The sequence below is a fragment of the Urocitellus parryii genome, chromosome 7 (assembly GCF_045843805.1).
Source record: "Urocitellus parryii isolate mUroPar1 chromosome 7, mUroPar1.hap1, whole genome shotgun sequence".
NCBI classification, from domain to species: domain Eukaryota; kingdom Metazoa; phylum Chordata; class Mammalia; order Rodentia; family Sciuridae; genus Urocitellus; species Urocitellus parryii.
In genome coordinates, this window is record NC_135537.1 from 95,877,144 (window position 1) to 95,892,869 (window position 15,726).

Sequence of the window (15,726 nt, forward strand, 5' to 3'; positions counted from 1 at the left end):
TCAACCCACTTGAATTTGATTTATAATACACATACCTGGTAGAAATGAAACCTGAAGTTCATAGAAAATGAAAAAGAAGAGTTTTGTGATTTGAATAAGTTCAGCTCTTTAAAGCATTGACTGCAGTGTAGCTAATAAATATTTTGGAAAATAAACAGAAAAAAACATTAGCTGTAGATAAATGTGGTGTCAGTTAAATGCTAACAGTTATTCGGCATCAGCTATTTTGCAAAGGCTGAGTATTCTTGGGCTCAATACGTGGACCTCCTGTAGATACACAGGGATATTTGTTTAATATCAGAGGTGGAAGAAACATTTCAGACCCTTGGATTACTTCTCTCAGAGAGCAATTGAGTAGAAGAGAAATTCTGAATCTCCTCCAAGCTCACACCTGAGAACTTAGCAGAGTTCTTTCTTGAACAAATTCTACAAATTTCTGAACCAGCTGGCTCTTTGCATTTCATAGAATAAACTTTTTTAATTTCGTTGTTGTTGTTGTTGGTTTGAAATGGACTGTTAACTAGTGAGTCTTTCTATGTCAGTGGATCCCACTGGGTTTGTGGTTAAAGAGAGTCGAGAGAAGAATGCAGCCGTGAATGTGTCCTGTCTAGTGGAAACCTTTGCAGGACTCCTCATGGCCAATTTATGAATGGACTGATGCTTGCCTTGCAGATGGGCAACACCTACCAAGATCCTAAGTTCCCATATTCTTCCTGAATTTTGGCCACTCTCTGAAGGGGTTCGGGATTTTGTGTCCAAGATGTGTACCACCTTCAAGCTCTGTGACATACATGGCCATGGACTGGATTGCTGAAGGGAATGCCAAGCATCTCAGAAAGCTCAAAAATTAGCATGATGGGTAAGGATGTCTCTGGAGAATCCCTGCTTGGATAGATAGCAACCCAAGTTGCATGATTAGGAGCTGTCAGTGCCACAGTGTTCAATTAAAAAAAACAGTCTTTCCCCAGGCTTCTTTCTTACCTATTGTTCTGTTCCCCTGAATGTCAGGGAGGTCTTTGCCTTAGGGCACTCCTTTGGGAATCCTCAAGAAAACAGTTTCAAATGGAAATGAAGGGGCCTAATCTGTGCTTTTTAGGTAAAGTGCTTTGTAAAAGATGTGTCTGAATCAGACTCTTGGCCCTGTGTGTGGCTGTGAATTACATTCTCAGCACCCAAGGAAATTCAAGAAAAATCCCACGTGTCCATACAGATCTAAAAGGATGAAAAAGAATTGTAATATTGGATGAAGTCCCTTACCTTCCTCTGGTCAGGCTCCTGACCCTTATGAAGTAAGAACAGGGATTTTTTTGGGTCAGTGGGGTTGTTGCAAGCACTCCAGTAACTACCACACAGGTGTTTGGGTTTTTTCATGAGTCCAGTACACATAAAGAATCTACCCCTGGCAGGCAGGAGGCCTCTAATTTGAGAAGCAGAGCAGCATTAGCTATAGGCCCATTTTATCTATCCTGTTTCTCAGGAAGGGTGTCCAGGCAACCATGACATTTGGCATATGATGAGCATGAGAGCTTACTTTGCACACCATCTTAGACTGCTCCCCCTATGGAAACCCCCAGCCAGAATGTTATTGAAGCCAGATTTAAAGTTAGGTAGTCAGTGTAGTTAGGTAAATCGGGTCTAATACCGAGTGAAATCTAAAATGGAGGCCATGCTGGGAATGACTCAGGGAAAACACAGAGGACAATTCATGGAATGTTAATGAAGTCCCAAAGAGGCCCTAGGCCAAAGTCCACCTGGAAGAAGTATTAATGAATAGCCCCCAGCAGATTTAAAGATAGCCCATCACAAAGAAGTGATAATGAAGTCCTTCCTGCTCAGACTACTTCTTTGGCCCACCTGTGTCCCACCCCTCGGGCCTTCCAACCTACATTCCATCACCAAAACTATAAATAGGGGAAACAACCGCACTTTCACGGTTTCCACCTCCTGGGTCCCCTTCTTCCTCCAGGAGAAGTCTTTTCTGCCATCCTTTAATAAACTTCTAATTTCTACTCTGACCTTGCCTTGGCGTGCTTCTTTGGTGTTATTCTTCAACATCGGGGAAGCAAGAACTCCTCACCTGTCAACAGCGATAACATTATGATGAGTGTCTGTATGGAAGAAGATGAGGGCCATGTGGGAGTGTTTTTGTTAGAATAATGGTCTTCTGTGTGGTGGTTGGAAAAGATGACTGGGTCCAACTCAGCTTGAACTGTGGTGTGATGCCATTAGAGACTGAGTTCTGGAACTGATCTCAGAGAACTATTGTCATGAATTGTGTTGGGATTTGAGAAGGCCAGGCATTAGAGGAGCCTTTGGAAACTGAGATCTAGGCCCAGGGTGGCTTTCTCCACAGCACTGGGAATCTCAGCCAGGATTTCACATGATTTTGCTGTTAAAGCCTTGTCAGCTATAGTTGAGAGCCAAAACTCACATAAACTGCATATTTTAGACCCCAATAGGCCTGGATTCCTGTGACCTTTCACCACTCCTTGGGACACCTTGCCTGCATGTGATCTCCAGAGCTTTCACTGAAAGGAGATTCCTCAACACTTAATGGCACCTGAATGAATCAAAAGCCACAGTGCCAACTTCTTCATTCTTGAAATATGACTAGGCCAATACCATGAAGTTTTTGAGAATCGCATGACCAGAAATCTCTGGAGAACATTTAGATCTCCTATTGCTCATCATGACTGAACCAGCGAGTGCCGTTTTTGACTGAGTGGAATTCACAACCATGGTGAAGAACAGAGATGCAAGTGAGTAGGAGCCAGCAGGGAACTGGGCCTGGAGCAATGGAGTGCAGGTGTGTGATCAAACATCTGTGGTGGGCCCCTATGCTTTTCTCATTGGCTTCCAAATGACATGTGACTGACAAGGTGCAGCCAGCAGATCCTAAAATAGAAAGACATGTTGTTATGGGGAGAGGATTTGGTGCGATGATCAGAATCAAGTTGCTTCACTCAAGGGGGAAATATATATCGGATGGCAGCCCAGGTTGTGTTTTTCCTTCAGACCCTGACTCACCCCATGTGACAGAGCTCCATCCAGCACTGCTCTGTCCCGTGGGGTGACACGGTTGACGTTTTTGTATTTCTAAAACAAACACCAAGTTTCCAGGGAAGCTGCAAGAAATGCCATTAAAACTGGAGTGTGAGCCAAAGGCTTCACAATCCACCCTGGGAGACATTCATACCCCCACGGCCACAGTCACCTACAAAGAGAGCATTCAGCTCTGCTGCCTCCTGTTCATATTGGAAAACGTGAAAGCATGTCCTCCTGTTCACATAGACTAAGACCAAGCTTTGATGGTCTCACTACAAAGGAAGCCAAAGCACAAAGCTATATTTCTAGTGCACAAATGTCAGAGGCAGAGAGTTAAGAAGTTATTAGGCCTGCAAAGCTCCCATGTTTGTGGAATGTTTACCCTGTCCCCTACTTTTGGGATCTCTTCTGCCACACCCAAGTTTGTGAGCTCCTCAGAATTTCCAATTCAACATATGTATTCACAGATTTTTATCCTCTTCTCCTCTCTTTGTGTCTTATTTGGGGTGATAGAAATGTCAAGGCATTGTGGTGGAGGACAGTGGAAGATGTTTATGTGGCACATGTTCGCATATATATATGACTCATTTTCCGTTTTGCCATTTGAAATATTGAATCTCTGACACTAACCCATAACCTACTAGACTCTGACTACTTATCCTAACATCAATAAAAATAATCCTAAAGGAATAGAAGTAGAGGCATTTGATGGGAGGCATGGTGTATACTTGGACTTGCCTTTTGCTTCATCAGAGGTACATATTATAAAACCTGTCACAGATTTTTCTCCTTTTATTTCTCCATGAATTTTCAAAATTAACAAACATGTAACTTCCTGGCTCCATGTCTCTGAGGTCTGGGTCCCAATGTATATTTTTATATACATATATATAATCCTACTGCCATCACAGGTATATTCTTGAGAGTACTCTGACTTTGGAAAATATGAATTTCATGAAGAGATCACTGCCCCCCAATACACTGAGGTAACTGAAAATTCAAGCTGTGGTGAGCTTTATACTTCAACAACTTTATACATGAAACAATGTAGAGGACAATGAATATTTTGGGTACAAATGTGAAGGATATATATCCCCTTATGAATTTCAATTGGCATACGTACTGTTACATTTCTATGTAATATATATATATATATATATATATATATATATATATATATATATACACACACACAGTATGGATTTGCAAACATGAATTATATGTGTCAGATACTTATGTACCTTGATTCTTTTATTTCCATCTGTGTGGATTTATAATCAACTTTTCACAAGATGTTACTCAGAAATATTCATTTTCTTGACATAGATATTCATTTCTGAATACTCAAAATGAACTTCAGTGAATATTGAGTACTAACCCTAATATTTCTACAGTAAGTGACCCAGTTTAACATCAATGAAAGTATATTCAGATGGGATATGATGTGTTTTTTGAAGTAAATTTTCATTCAAAATTGTTATATTCCTATTTCTTCAGTACATATACATCATAGGATGTATCATTTCATCCCCAGTTCACAAATTGATATGCATATGGTTCACTTTCATTCACTCCCTGTATCAGAACCCATGTATTTCTCCATGTTGCTTTACTTGCTTTTTCATGAGATTTCTTTTATAACACATTACTTTTGAATTCCATCATCATTTTTGAAGCAAAACTCAAACACAGTTTGTTATAATTAGTAACCCTAATATTACCACTAGATGTATAACTACTTGGATTGAATGTTTGTATGTGAATACCAGATTTCATGTATTTTTTAAAATATCAATTCAATCCATTATTTAAAATAGTAACCTGTTATATTTTTTATTTACCGTATGGTCTATTCATGCATCATCTCTATATATGTAGACCCAGGGTACATCTATTTGTATGCCCAAACTCTAAATGATAGGGTCTCAAAACATGCTCCCAGAAATGGTGGAAGAAATACGCATGTCACCTGCTCCATGTATTCCTTTTTCATCACATCATCTTCTGGACACAGAATGCAAAACTCACACTTATCGTAGGATTCTACCAAAGCCTAATTTTAATGAGAGCATGGATTACTAAAATCATCTAGGTCTGTGTTGTCTATTGTTTTCAAATTTCAATTGTATGGTGAGTATACACTTTTTTCTTCCTAGGATAGTGTATTCAATAGCAGAATTATTTATAGTAGCCAAAAAGTAGAAATAATTCACATGTCTATCAACTGGTAAATGGATAAATAAAAATGTATGGCCATACAGTGAACTATTATGCATCCATATGAAATAAAGAATGAAGCATCTGTATATGTGGCAGCGTGAACATGGAAAATGTTATGCTAAGTGAAAGATGCCAATTATGGAAGACCTTTTATTGTGTAATTCCACTTATGTGGTATGTCCAGAATAACAAAATCTATAGGAACAAAAGGTAGGTTATGATTGCTGAGGGCAGAGGAAGGATAGAGGTGCAGAGAGGAAGAAACTGCAAATAGGTAAAGGTCTTTGGGTGGATAAAAAAAAGTTCTAGAATGTGGTATATGCCTATATCTCTGACTATACTAAAAACCATTGACTTGTATGCATTAAATGTGTGAATTGCATGGTGTGTGAAATATGTGTCACGAAAGCTGTTATTTAAAGTTATCTCTTGACCAATTAGCATATGCCACACGGACCTGGGCTTTGATACCCCAGCTAGAGGAGGTTCAGAGTGAATGCATAATGAATCCAGGCAATTAGGGAAGACACTCAGTTCTTTAACTAGTATCTTTAACTAGAAATGGGCAGTGGGCCAGATAACCTTGAAAAATCTCTTTCTGGTTCAAGTATGAAGTTCAGTTGAGTTTTTTTCGTGGATACTGTTTTGCTATCCATAAATTTATAAATGTGTTTTAAAATGGGTATTGTTTTCTCTTTGCTTTTTCTAGTTATCAAGTGCTTGATGGAAAATCTTGAGGAAGAGGTAGCTCAAGCTGAAAATTCCTTGCTTCAGGCAGTGGCATCGTTTCCAATGTATGGGTGAGTTCACTGTATAACAGGAGCCCTGCAGAAGTTACCACTAAAATAAGAACATCCACAGCTGCCTCTCCTCTTAGAAGCACACTTAGGCCCCAGCTTTCACCTCTTATCAGTGTTTCCTGGGAATGGAATGTAGTCTGCTGCCTTAAAGAGAATAGAAAATTAGACTTATAAATCTGTTTATACTTTTTTGTGTTTCAAGTATTTCATGTATTACACAATTTTGAAACATTCTTTTTTTTAGAGAGAGTGAGAGAGAGGAGAGAGAGAGAGAGAGAGAGAGAGAGAGAGAGAGAGAGAGAGAGAGAGAATTTTTAATATTTATTTTTTAGTTCTCGGCGGACACAACATCTTTGTTGGTATGTGGTGCTGAGGATCGAACCCCGGCCGCACTCCTGCCAGGCGAGCATGCTACCGCTTGAGCCACATCCCCAGCCCGAAACACATTCTTTAAACTCCTTTTATGTATCAATTTCCATTATTAATATTTGTTTTTTGCTTTTGATATAAGTGCCCCTAATGTCCTTGTTGCAGCAGCCTTCAGTTGGTGAGTGATTGGAGACTTTTGGTGGAGAAACTCCTGTCCATGTCCTACAGACTTTCTGCTGTGGTGTCTCCGGTCATTCAGAGCTCCTCCCGTGAGGGCCTCATCCCCATGGACACTGATTCAGGTCAGCAGACAAAGAGAGCTATAGTGCTATTGTTTGATTATTATATCATCTGTCTCTCTTCTTTGGTAATCATACCTCTGGAGAGATATAAAAGCTAAGTTGAGAAAATAAGAAAGGCCTATAGAAGAAGAAAAATAGTAAATATTTATTGATTATGAATGTATCAGTGAATGAACAATTACTGAAAGGATAGGAGCCAAGCTTAGTGTCTGGGAGGTCCTACTGTGGCATGCATGGGTAATTGAACAAGTCCAAAAAGATTGGCTATTAAAGATGTGCACAAACATAAAGTGTACCTTTAAAATGAAGTAAATTTATATTTCAGGTTAAAGTTTGTGAATGCATTTTGTAATGCAGATGAGAGCCTTTTATTAGGAAGAGTCTGAGTATATTATGAACACATGCTATCCATACAATGAAATACCTTGGGATGATATTTAAATTGGCCTGGAGCAGTGTGTTTTACATGTAAAATGTTGTTTTTTTTAAAAAATAATAATAAGTTGGATAATGTGTTGGTTCATGATGCCAAGACACATTTATTTAGGTTAATGTTTTAGCTTTCTTTCTTTGTACATGAAAAAAAAGTAGTCTTTGTTTTTTATCTTTTGAAAATTATTTATTTTTATGTTGTGCTGGGGATTGAACCCAGTGCCTCACACATGCTAGGTAAGCGTTCTGCCACTGAGCTATAGCCCCAGCCCAAAACATGTAGTCTTATACCTGATATTTGGATCAGGCAAATACCAGATTATTCTGGATCAAAGGTCTTGAATATTTCAGTTACCTATTGTAGAAAGAGCCTATAGGGTATGCTAAAATTATTTGTGTAGGGAGTTTTAAAATATCTTTGGCTCACAGACTTTTAAAAAATTCTGTCTCATCTTTTGATTGTCTTTATTTTTCCCCCTTCTTCCCCATGTTATCTGTCATGCATTCTGAATTTCTTGGAAAAAACCTCCCAAGAACCATAGAATAAATGAACAGGATCCTTGAAATTTTATTCTGATTTTTCCTCATCTTTGTATAGTATCTTTTGGGCTAGTGTTACTTTTTCATGGCTATTGAAGTTTGTTTGGGACAAAATTTCAGTGAAGAGACAAATGAGCATAACACATTGGTTGTATTTTCATGATAGCAATTTGAATCTTTATATTTCCAACAGTACCTAAAATATAAGTATAAATAATACATGTATGGCTAATACCTGTTCTTTGATTTGTTCATCTATTCTGCATGATTACCTGTTGTTATTTTAAAAAAGTCAGAGCTTGGGGGCTGAGATTGTGGCTCAGTGGTGGAGTGCTTGCCTAACATGTGTGAAGTCCTGGGTTGGATTCTCAGCACCATATATAAATAAATAGATAAATAAAATAAAGTTTAATCAACAACTAAAATGTGTATATTAAAAAAAAAGTCAGGGCTGGGGATGTGGCTCAAGCAGTAGCGAGCTCGCCTGGCATGCGTGCAGCCCGGGTTCGATCCTCAGCACCACATACCAACAAAGATGTTGTGTCCGCTGAGAACTAAAAAATAAATATTAAAAAAAAAATTCTCTCTCTCTGTCTCTCCTCTCTCACTCTCTCTTAAAAAAAATGTCAGAGCTTGGCTAACTTCTTATTACCTAGCCATTCATTTATTCGTTCAGCCCATGTTATTGAACCTTGGCCATGAACCAGTTTCTGTTCTAGGCACTGGTACTCCATAGTGTACAAAGTGTTGCATTCATGGAGCTTACTCCTAATCTAGTGAGTGCTCATTGAGTAAAAATGAAATTTAATGTAATACTAGGACTGTAAACCACACTGAGAAAGCAGTATATTATATGATGTATTTAAATCCAAATATGGAGTCTTCATGATATTTTTATGAAAGACTGTTTGGTTGTTAATTTTAAAGAATTTTTTAACATTTATATTTTTAAATTATATTGCAGATAGGGAAACAACCTCTTAAAATTAATTGAAATTTATTGGACTTCTTTCACATGTTAAGCATCATGTTTGGGATTCTTTTTTTTAACCTTCATTTATTTAATTATTTAAAAAATATTTTTAGTTGTACATGGACACAGTATCTTTATTTTGTTTATTTACTTTTATGTGGTGCTGAGGATAGAACCCAGTGCCTCACACAGGGCAGGCAAGCGCTTTACCACTGAGCCACACCCCAGCACACCTTACCTTTATTTTGCTGAGGATTGAACCCAGCACCTCTTGCATGCTAGGCAAGTGCTCTACTGCTGAACTACAACCTCAGCCCCGTGTTTGAGATTCTTAAGACAACAAAGAAGCAATGTAAATGAAATGGCAGCCTTTGTTCTGTGGATGGTTATGGTTGTATTTTTTATCATATCTTCAGCCTAAATTGCCATGTTTTAAAAGTACACTTAAAGGGGGCTGGGGATGTGGCTCAGTGGTAGAGCATTTGCCTAGCATGCACAAGGCCTCAGATTCAATACCCAACACTGCACCCCCGCTAAAAAAAAAAAAAAAGTCTACTTAAATATCATGAAGAATCTATACAAATAAATTTCACATTACCTACTCTGTCTCTTCTAATAGAGGTTATTATCAGGTGCTGAAAATTACACAATTTTTAGTGCAGGTACCCCCAAGTGAATCTGCATGAGATGTGGAACTGGAGTTTCGTGTCTTTCTTGCAGAGTCAGCAAGCCGCTTACAGATGATTCTCAAAGAGATTCAGCCACAAGATACTAACGATTACTTCAACCAAGCCAAAATACTGAAAGAATGTGATAGTTTTGATTTGGAGGACTTGAATATCAATGTGTCAAATATTGATACTTCTGCAGAAATCAAAGGTAACATATGTAAAGTTGATATGTAATCATTGTTTTTTTTTTTTTTTTGTATGGTACTGGGGATTGAACCTAGGTCCTCATGCTTGCTAAGTAACAGATTTATCTTTTAGTTTTAGTTTCAGCCCCAGGTGATTAAGTAATAGTAAAATATATGGAATGTTTTTTTTATATAATAAATGAACTCTTTCTTTAAAAAAAAATTGGTTTTGGAAATGATCTGGTTTTACGAATGAATTTTATAGACTTTTAAAACCAGAAAGTGATGTGTTCCAGTTCAGCATACAAGGTGGTATAGCAGAAGGCTTTTAAGTGCTAAAATCCTCTTGACAGGCCAGGTGCTGTACAAGCAGTGTTGCTCCTTGAATCTGAGTGGGGCAGCAGTCATTTCCTTGCAATGGGGTTCATCTGCTGTGCAAGTTCTTAAAGTAGAACAGCTCTAAATGGAAATAAACTTTAGTACTCATCAAAATGTGAGGTGCTCTGTTTTACTAGGCCACCAGAATTTCAGTCTCTACAGCTTGTTTTTATCATTAGTTGTTACTATTGAATTTTCTGTGATACTGTGAAGCAGTAGTTTCTTATTTATTACATATTCTGCATTTTCCACTAGGTGGAGATATGGTTTTACAAAATTGTCTTTGCAATTATATTTTTAGAATTACAAACACTATTATTATGTGCTTATTGTAATAGTTTCATACAACATAGAGATAAATACAAATTAAAAATAAATTAAAGCTGTTATTACTTCCTTTTTTACTTTCCTGTTTAGTATATGTTCTTTTATACCTATAGTATGTTATTTATATATATATTTATCATTTAAGTTTAGTGGAATTTTTTTAAAAAAAACATGGGATTACAGTATAAATATTACTTTGTTAATTTGTATTTTTAATTTAAAAGTTTATTTTGGATTTTAAAAATGTCAGTACTAAAACACTCCTAAAGGGGCTGGGGATGTGGCTCAAGTGGTAGCGAGCTCACCTGGCATGTGTGCAGCCTGGGTTCTATCCTTAGCACTACATACAAACAAAGATGTTGTGTCCGCCGAAAACTGAAAAATAAATATTGAAATTCTCTCTCTCTCTCTCTCTCTCTCTCTCTCTTAAAAAAAATACTCCTAAAGCAAGAATAAGGTAATAAATCAGGGTAATTGTAGCTTATTGACCATGGGATTCAAATATATCTTGAAGGAGTGTTTGTGTTTTTCTTTAATTTATTTTTCTTCAGTACTAGAGGTATCAAACACAGGGGTGACCTACATTGTGCTGCAACTCCAACCCTTTTTATTTTTATTTGGGACATGGTCTTGCTAAGTTACTGAGCCTCTAACTTATGAGCCTCCTGCCTCAGCCTTCCAAATTTCTGGGATTACAGGTATGCACCAATGCACCTAGCTTTTTCCTTTGATTTTTCCTTTGGATAGGACAAAGGGGAGAGGGGAGAGGGTAAAGGGTTAGGAAAGACAGTGGAATGAGACAGAGATGATTACCCTAGGTACATGTATGATTGCATAAATGGTGTAACTCTACTGCATATACAACTAGAGAAGCAAAAAATTCTGCTCCATTTGTGTACAATGAATCAAAGAGCTTTCTATTGTCATGTATAACTGATTAGAACTAATAAATAAAAAACAAAAGGAAAGAAAAAAATAAATATGTAAAAATAGAAAATAAAGTTCTTTTCTACTCAACTGATATAACAGCCATATTTGCCAAGATAAATAAGAAGTGTAGTTATTAGTCATTCATATAATACTTTATGGATATTAAAGAGGCAAAGAGAATTTGTCTCATTAATTTCCAAAAGTTAGACTTAAGTTTTGAAGGAATATTTTGTTTTTTTTTAAAAATTGATTTTGAAAACAACAAATTAAAAAAATACTTAGCATGATTTCTCCTCATGGCACATGCTTGACAAATCTTAAATTTTTTTTTCTCCTGAATAAATAGAACATATAACAAATTGGTTTGTTTAAATGGATTATTCTTGGGGAAATTATGAACAAGCTTGTTCTAAGAAACCTAGGGTGTGAATAATCGAGTGTCTAGTGTTGCAATAGTTTTTTTTTTTTTCCCTTAAGGTAAAGAAGGAAAAACATGTGATGTAACTGCTCAGATGGTGCTTGTGTGTTGTTGGAGAAGTATGAAGGAATTTGCTTTACTTTTAGGCACACTGTGCCAGCTTCTATCTATGCAGTCTATGCCAGAATCTTCTGATGGATTATTAACAGAGGATCAGGTAAGGCTCCAGCAGGTATCCTTTTTGGTCAAGATGTAAATCACAAGCTTCTATTTATGATCCAACTTTAAAAAAATTTTTGAATTTTTCTTGAATAAAATTTTACAGCTGTCAACTGAAAAATAGTTCACAATAACTTAGGATTTTAGACCTGTAGTACATTTCAAAACTATGGCATTTTAGGAATATTTTTATATAAGCATAGTTTTTAACCTCACTTTTTACTGTGATATTATTACTTTAATTCTCTTTCTCCATTTAACATACATAAACTTAAATTTTAGTTGAAACTCTCCAGTAAAACTCTCCAACTCTCTTAAATTTTGCAGAGGAATACAAAGTTGATTGATTGATTGATTGATTGATTGATTATGGATCTTATGTTTCCCACTACTTCAATAATAAAGTTGTAGTCACTTTGGTTTTTTTTGGCTGACTTTTATTTTAAGACCACAAAGTTAGTTCACCATCTGGGACTGTTCAAGGGACTTGAGTGCAGTGTTTACAAGAAATTAGTTTACCACAAGCATTTCATTTGGAAATATTTTAGATTTATTAGATTTCTGTTTTTAATTGATTCCCTCTTCCTTTCCATATGGTTTCAACAAATCCATTTCCCACAGTTTTCCAGCAAAGATATATAACACATACTTTCATTTTTAACCTTTTTCAAATAAAGATAATTTTCCCCCCTAGGGTATTACAACATTCAAGAACAAAACAAATATTGTAGTATGCTAATGCTGATTATTTCTATAATCACCACGTGACTCATTCCATGGAAATAATGCTAATATTTTTATTCTCACACTCTGTGGCTCATGTGCTTGCATCTGGTTAACAGCTGGCCTGTGATGTTGCAAGGCCCCAGGAAGGAGAGAGGCAAAGGTGAACAGTACACTGTGGGCAGCATTATGTTCCTTATTCTCCTCCAAATCAAATAGGCATTAATGTTCTAGAGTTACTTGGAGTAGTTGCTGGTAACTGGCTGTAGTGCCAATGCCAACATCTTTGCTTAGGAATCAGTTATGATTAATGATTACTTCACTGATGTTTACCATCTTGCTATGAAATAAACATGTGCCTTGATTTCTCATCTTCTCTTTACAAGGACAAGTTAAAACATATAGTTTTTTGGGGGTTGTTGGAGTGTATTAAAAATAAATTAAGGGAAACATTTTGTTTCCACTATAACTGAGGCAGACCTGAGAGCTTCCTATGAAAATTATTTTGCCTTGACACCTTTTCTGATGCATCCAAAGTTTTATGCAATGTAAGTGAATTTATGTGGGATAACTATGTGAAAATTCTGAATTAAGATGAAAGAGATGTTTGTAGAAAAACTCAAAGACTAACAATAACAATAATAAAAAGACGGGCTCTTAAAAATCATAGAGTACTTCCAATGGTGATTTGCTTGAATAAAAATAGAATTCTGACTTTTTTTTTTTTTTGGTTAAACCTTAGTTCCCATTCTAATGCCCTGCAGTCATTTTTCCAGTGTGTGGTTCTGTGATAACTGTAGTTTTGAGAATAAATTAATGGCTTAACAAGGGATCAAAAATATATGTGATAATTGTGTTCTAATATTGAAATACTTCTCTCTATGGAAAGCTTTATTCTTGATCTTGCTGACTTTAAAGAAATGTCTCAGTTTAGGAGTATTTGGTCCATGAAAATCCAAAGTCATCAAGAAATTAGTTACATGACTGTTTTTAAACAAAAATTTTTGCTTCTTTAAAAATACTCTCATGTCCTTAATACCTTTAAGAGTTAAAAATATAAATGACAGAGAAGAATGTCATTTACATTGGAATGGCTGGCCACACCTCAGGTATACCTTGCCAAGGGCATGGTTGCCCTGTTGCAGCTAGATCTGCTGTGCCTGATGGCAAAACTACCAGTTTAAGAGTCAACACCTTAGGTGAATGTGACTCCAACATACCGGGACACATTGAGGCAGTGATGTGACTTGCAGGCAGAATTCCAGCCTCATGCTGGAGAATGTGAAACCTAGGTTTTATAGTACCAGCAATAACAACTATGGCGGCTTTTACATCAATGAATGGAGGACGCTGTTCCATATAGACTAGCATACTGATTATTCCCTCCACTTTTGAAAAAGTAATATAATTCTATTATAATTTGAAATTTCATGGCTTGAGGCTAGAAGACAGGGAAGATTTCTTTTGTAGCCCAGTTTTCTTAAGACCATCCTGATTTTATGGCCCTTTGTTAAGGGGGTGGCCACTTAAATTCCACATATGTGAGTATATCTTATAATAAGGCTAACAGGAAGTAACATTACAATTTGAGGGCTTTTGTTGCTGTTTGAAGAGAAAAACTGAGGCTTGTTTATAATTCCAAGTTTTCAGTGTTGTAGTCACAAACTATTGGAGCAGAAAGGGTCACAGAGATGATATTCTCCAGCTCCTTTGGACAGAAGGAAGCTGAAACCCCTGGATGCTACCTGGTTCTCCCAGGATCACAAAGCTGGTTTGTGGCAGCTCTGGATAGGAACCTGATTCTTTTCCTTCACAGACATGTTCACATGGCACAGTGCTTCCTTTGTTCTGAACTGCTCATTTAATTTTTCTTTAAGTTGATTTTTTTTATTTCTAATACTCAAGCAAATATTTGCAAGCAGCAAGGCAGTAAGACAATTCCCTACTGAACTTTTTAACAATCTTTTCCTTAGATCACTTTTTATGAAGCAGTATGCTCTCACCCGCTGCTCCACGAGGCAAATGTGTTCATTCAGTGGCATGTCTGACTTTCCTCCTGCACTGTAACCATGTAATGAAAGGTTCTTTCATAATGTCCCTGTATAAGAGGCAGAGATAAAACCAGATTTGAGGGATGTAAGTGGAGACCCTTCCAGAGTGGGCAGTGCACACAGCCTTATTGCACAGCTTCCTGGATAGTTGGTGTGTGTCTAGGTTTCTAGCTTGATGTTTTGCTGATACAGACTTTTGCTTGATACATTTTCTTGGTCCTCTTTCCATGGGATATCTGATACCTGTTGCCTACTGATTTTTTAAAACAACTTCCTCTACCTGGAGTAGCAATACGTTTACATATCTTTTCTGATATTCCTAAAAAGAAGCTTTTGTGCAAATTTTTCATTCCTCTTCCCTCTACTCGTAATTGTTGGCACAGAAATCATATGAATAAAAATAATTGCCAACTATTAGAAGAACTTCTACTTTATTTTTATTTTATTTTTTAATATTTATTTTTTAGTTTTAGATGGATACAATATCTTTAATTTATTTTTATGTGGTGCTGAGAATCAAACCCAGTGCTTCATGCATGCTAGGTGAGCATACTACCACTTGAGCCACATCCCCAGCCCAGAAGAACTTCTACTTTAGATTTGGTTATAACTTGCATAATGCACAGGGCTAACTGGGTTGATATATTCCCTCTAGGTTTTTCATTATGGTTTTAGATTTTTTGAAATGGACTACAAATGAAGTATATGTTTATTAGCATTTGTAAATTTAAAAGTAATTGCCTTTGTATTTTATTTTGCCCAAGATTGATTAGTTTTTAGAATTTGAATTGTGTTGCATGGAATTACCTTTTTTTAAATTTATTTTTTAAATTTTGAGACAAGGTCTCACTAAGTTGCACCGGGCCTCGCAAAGTTGTTGAGGCTAGCCTTGAACTTGCAATCTTCCTGCCTCAGCCTCTCAGTTTGCTGGGATTATAGGTATGTGACATCTTGCCTAGCTGGAAGTTATCATTTTTAAGTTTTGAAATGAAGTTGAGCATGAAACCACATCTTTTAGTCACCTATTTATTGGCTACCTTACTATATAGGTATGGTGGGGACATAAAAAATAATAATTTGTGGTTTTTCTGACCTCAGAGAGCTTAGAAGGATAATAAGGGGCATAAGACAAGTTCATTAAAA

General features: G+C 36.6%; 1 protein-coding gene across 1 annotated transcript in view; it reads left to right on the top strand.

The window, feature by feature from the left end:
• Positions 1 to 5,826: 5,826 nt before the first annotated feature.
• Positions 5,827 to 15,726, top strand: part of LOC144256063 (tensin-1-like) — a 28,374-nt gene continuing 18,474 nt past the window's right edge. Inside the window, 4 exon segments of the mRNA XM_077801218.1 lie at positions 5,827 to 5,872; positions 5,975 to 6,065; positions 6,600 to 6,736; positions 9,402 to 9,560. Of these exon segments, the coding sequence (XP_077657344.1) occupies positions 5,827 to 5,872; positions 5,975 to 6,065; positions 6,600 to 6,736; positions 9,402 to 9,560 (433 nt within the window).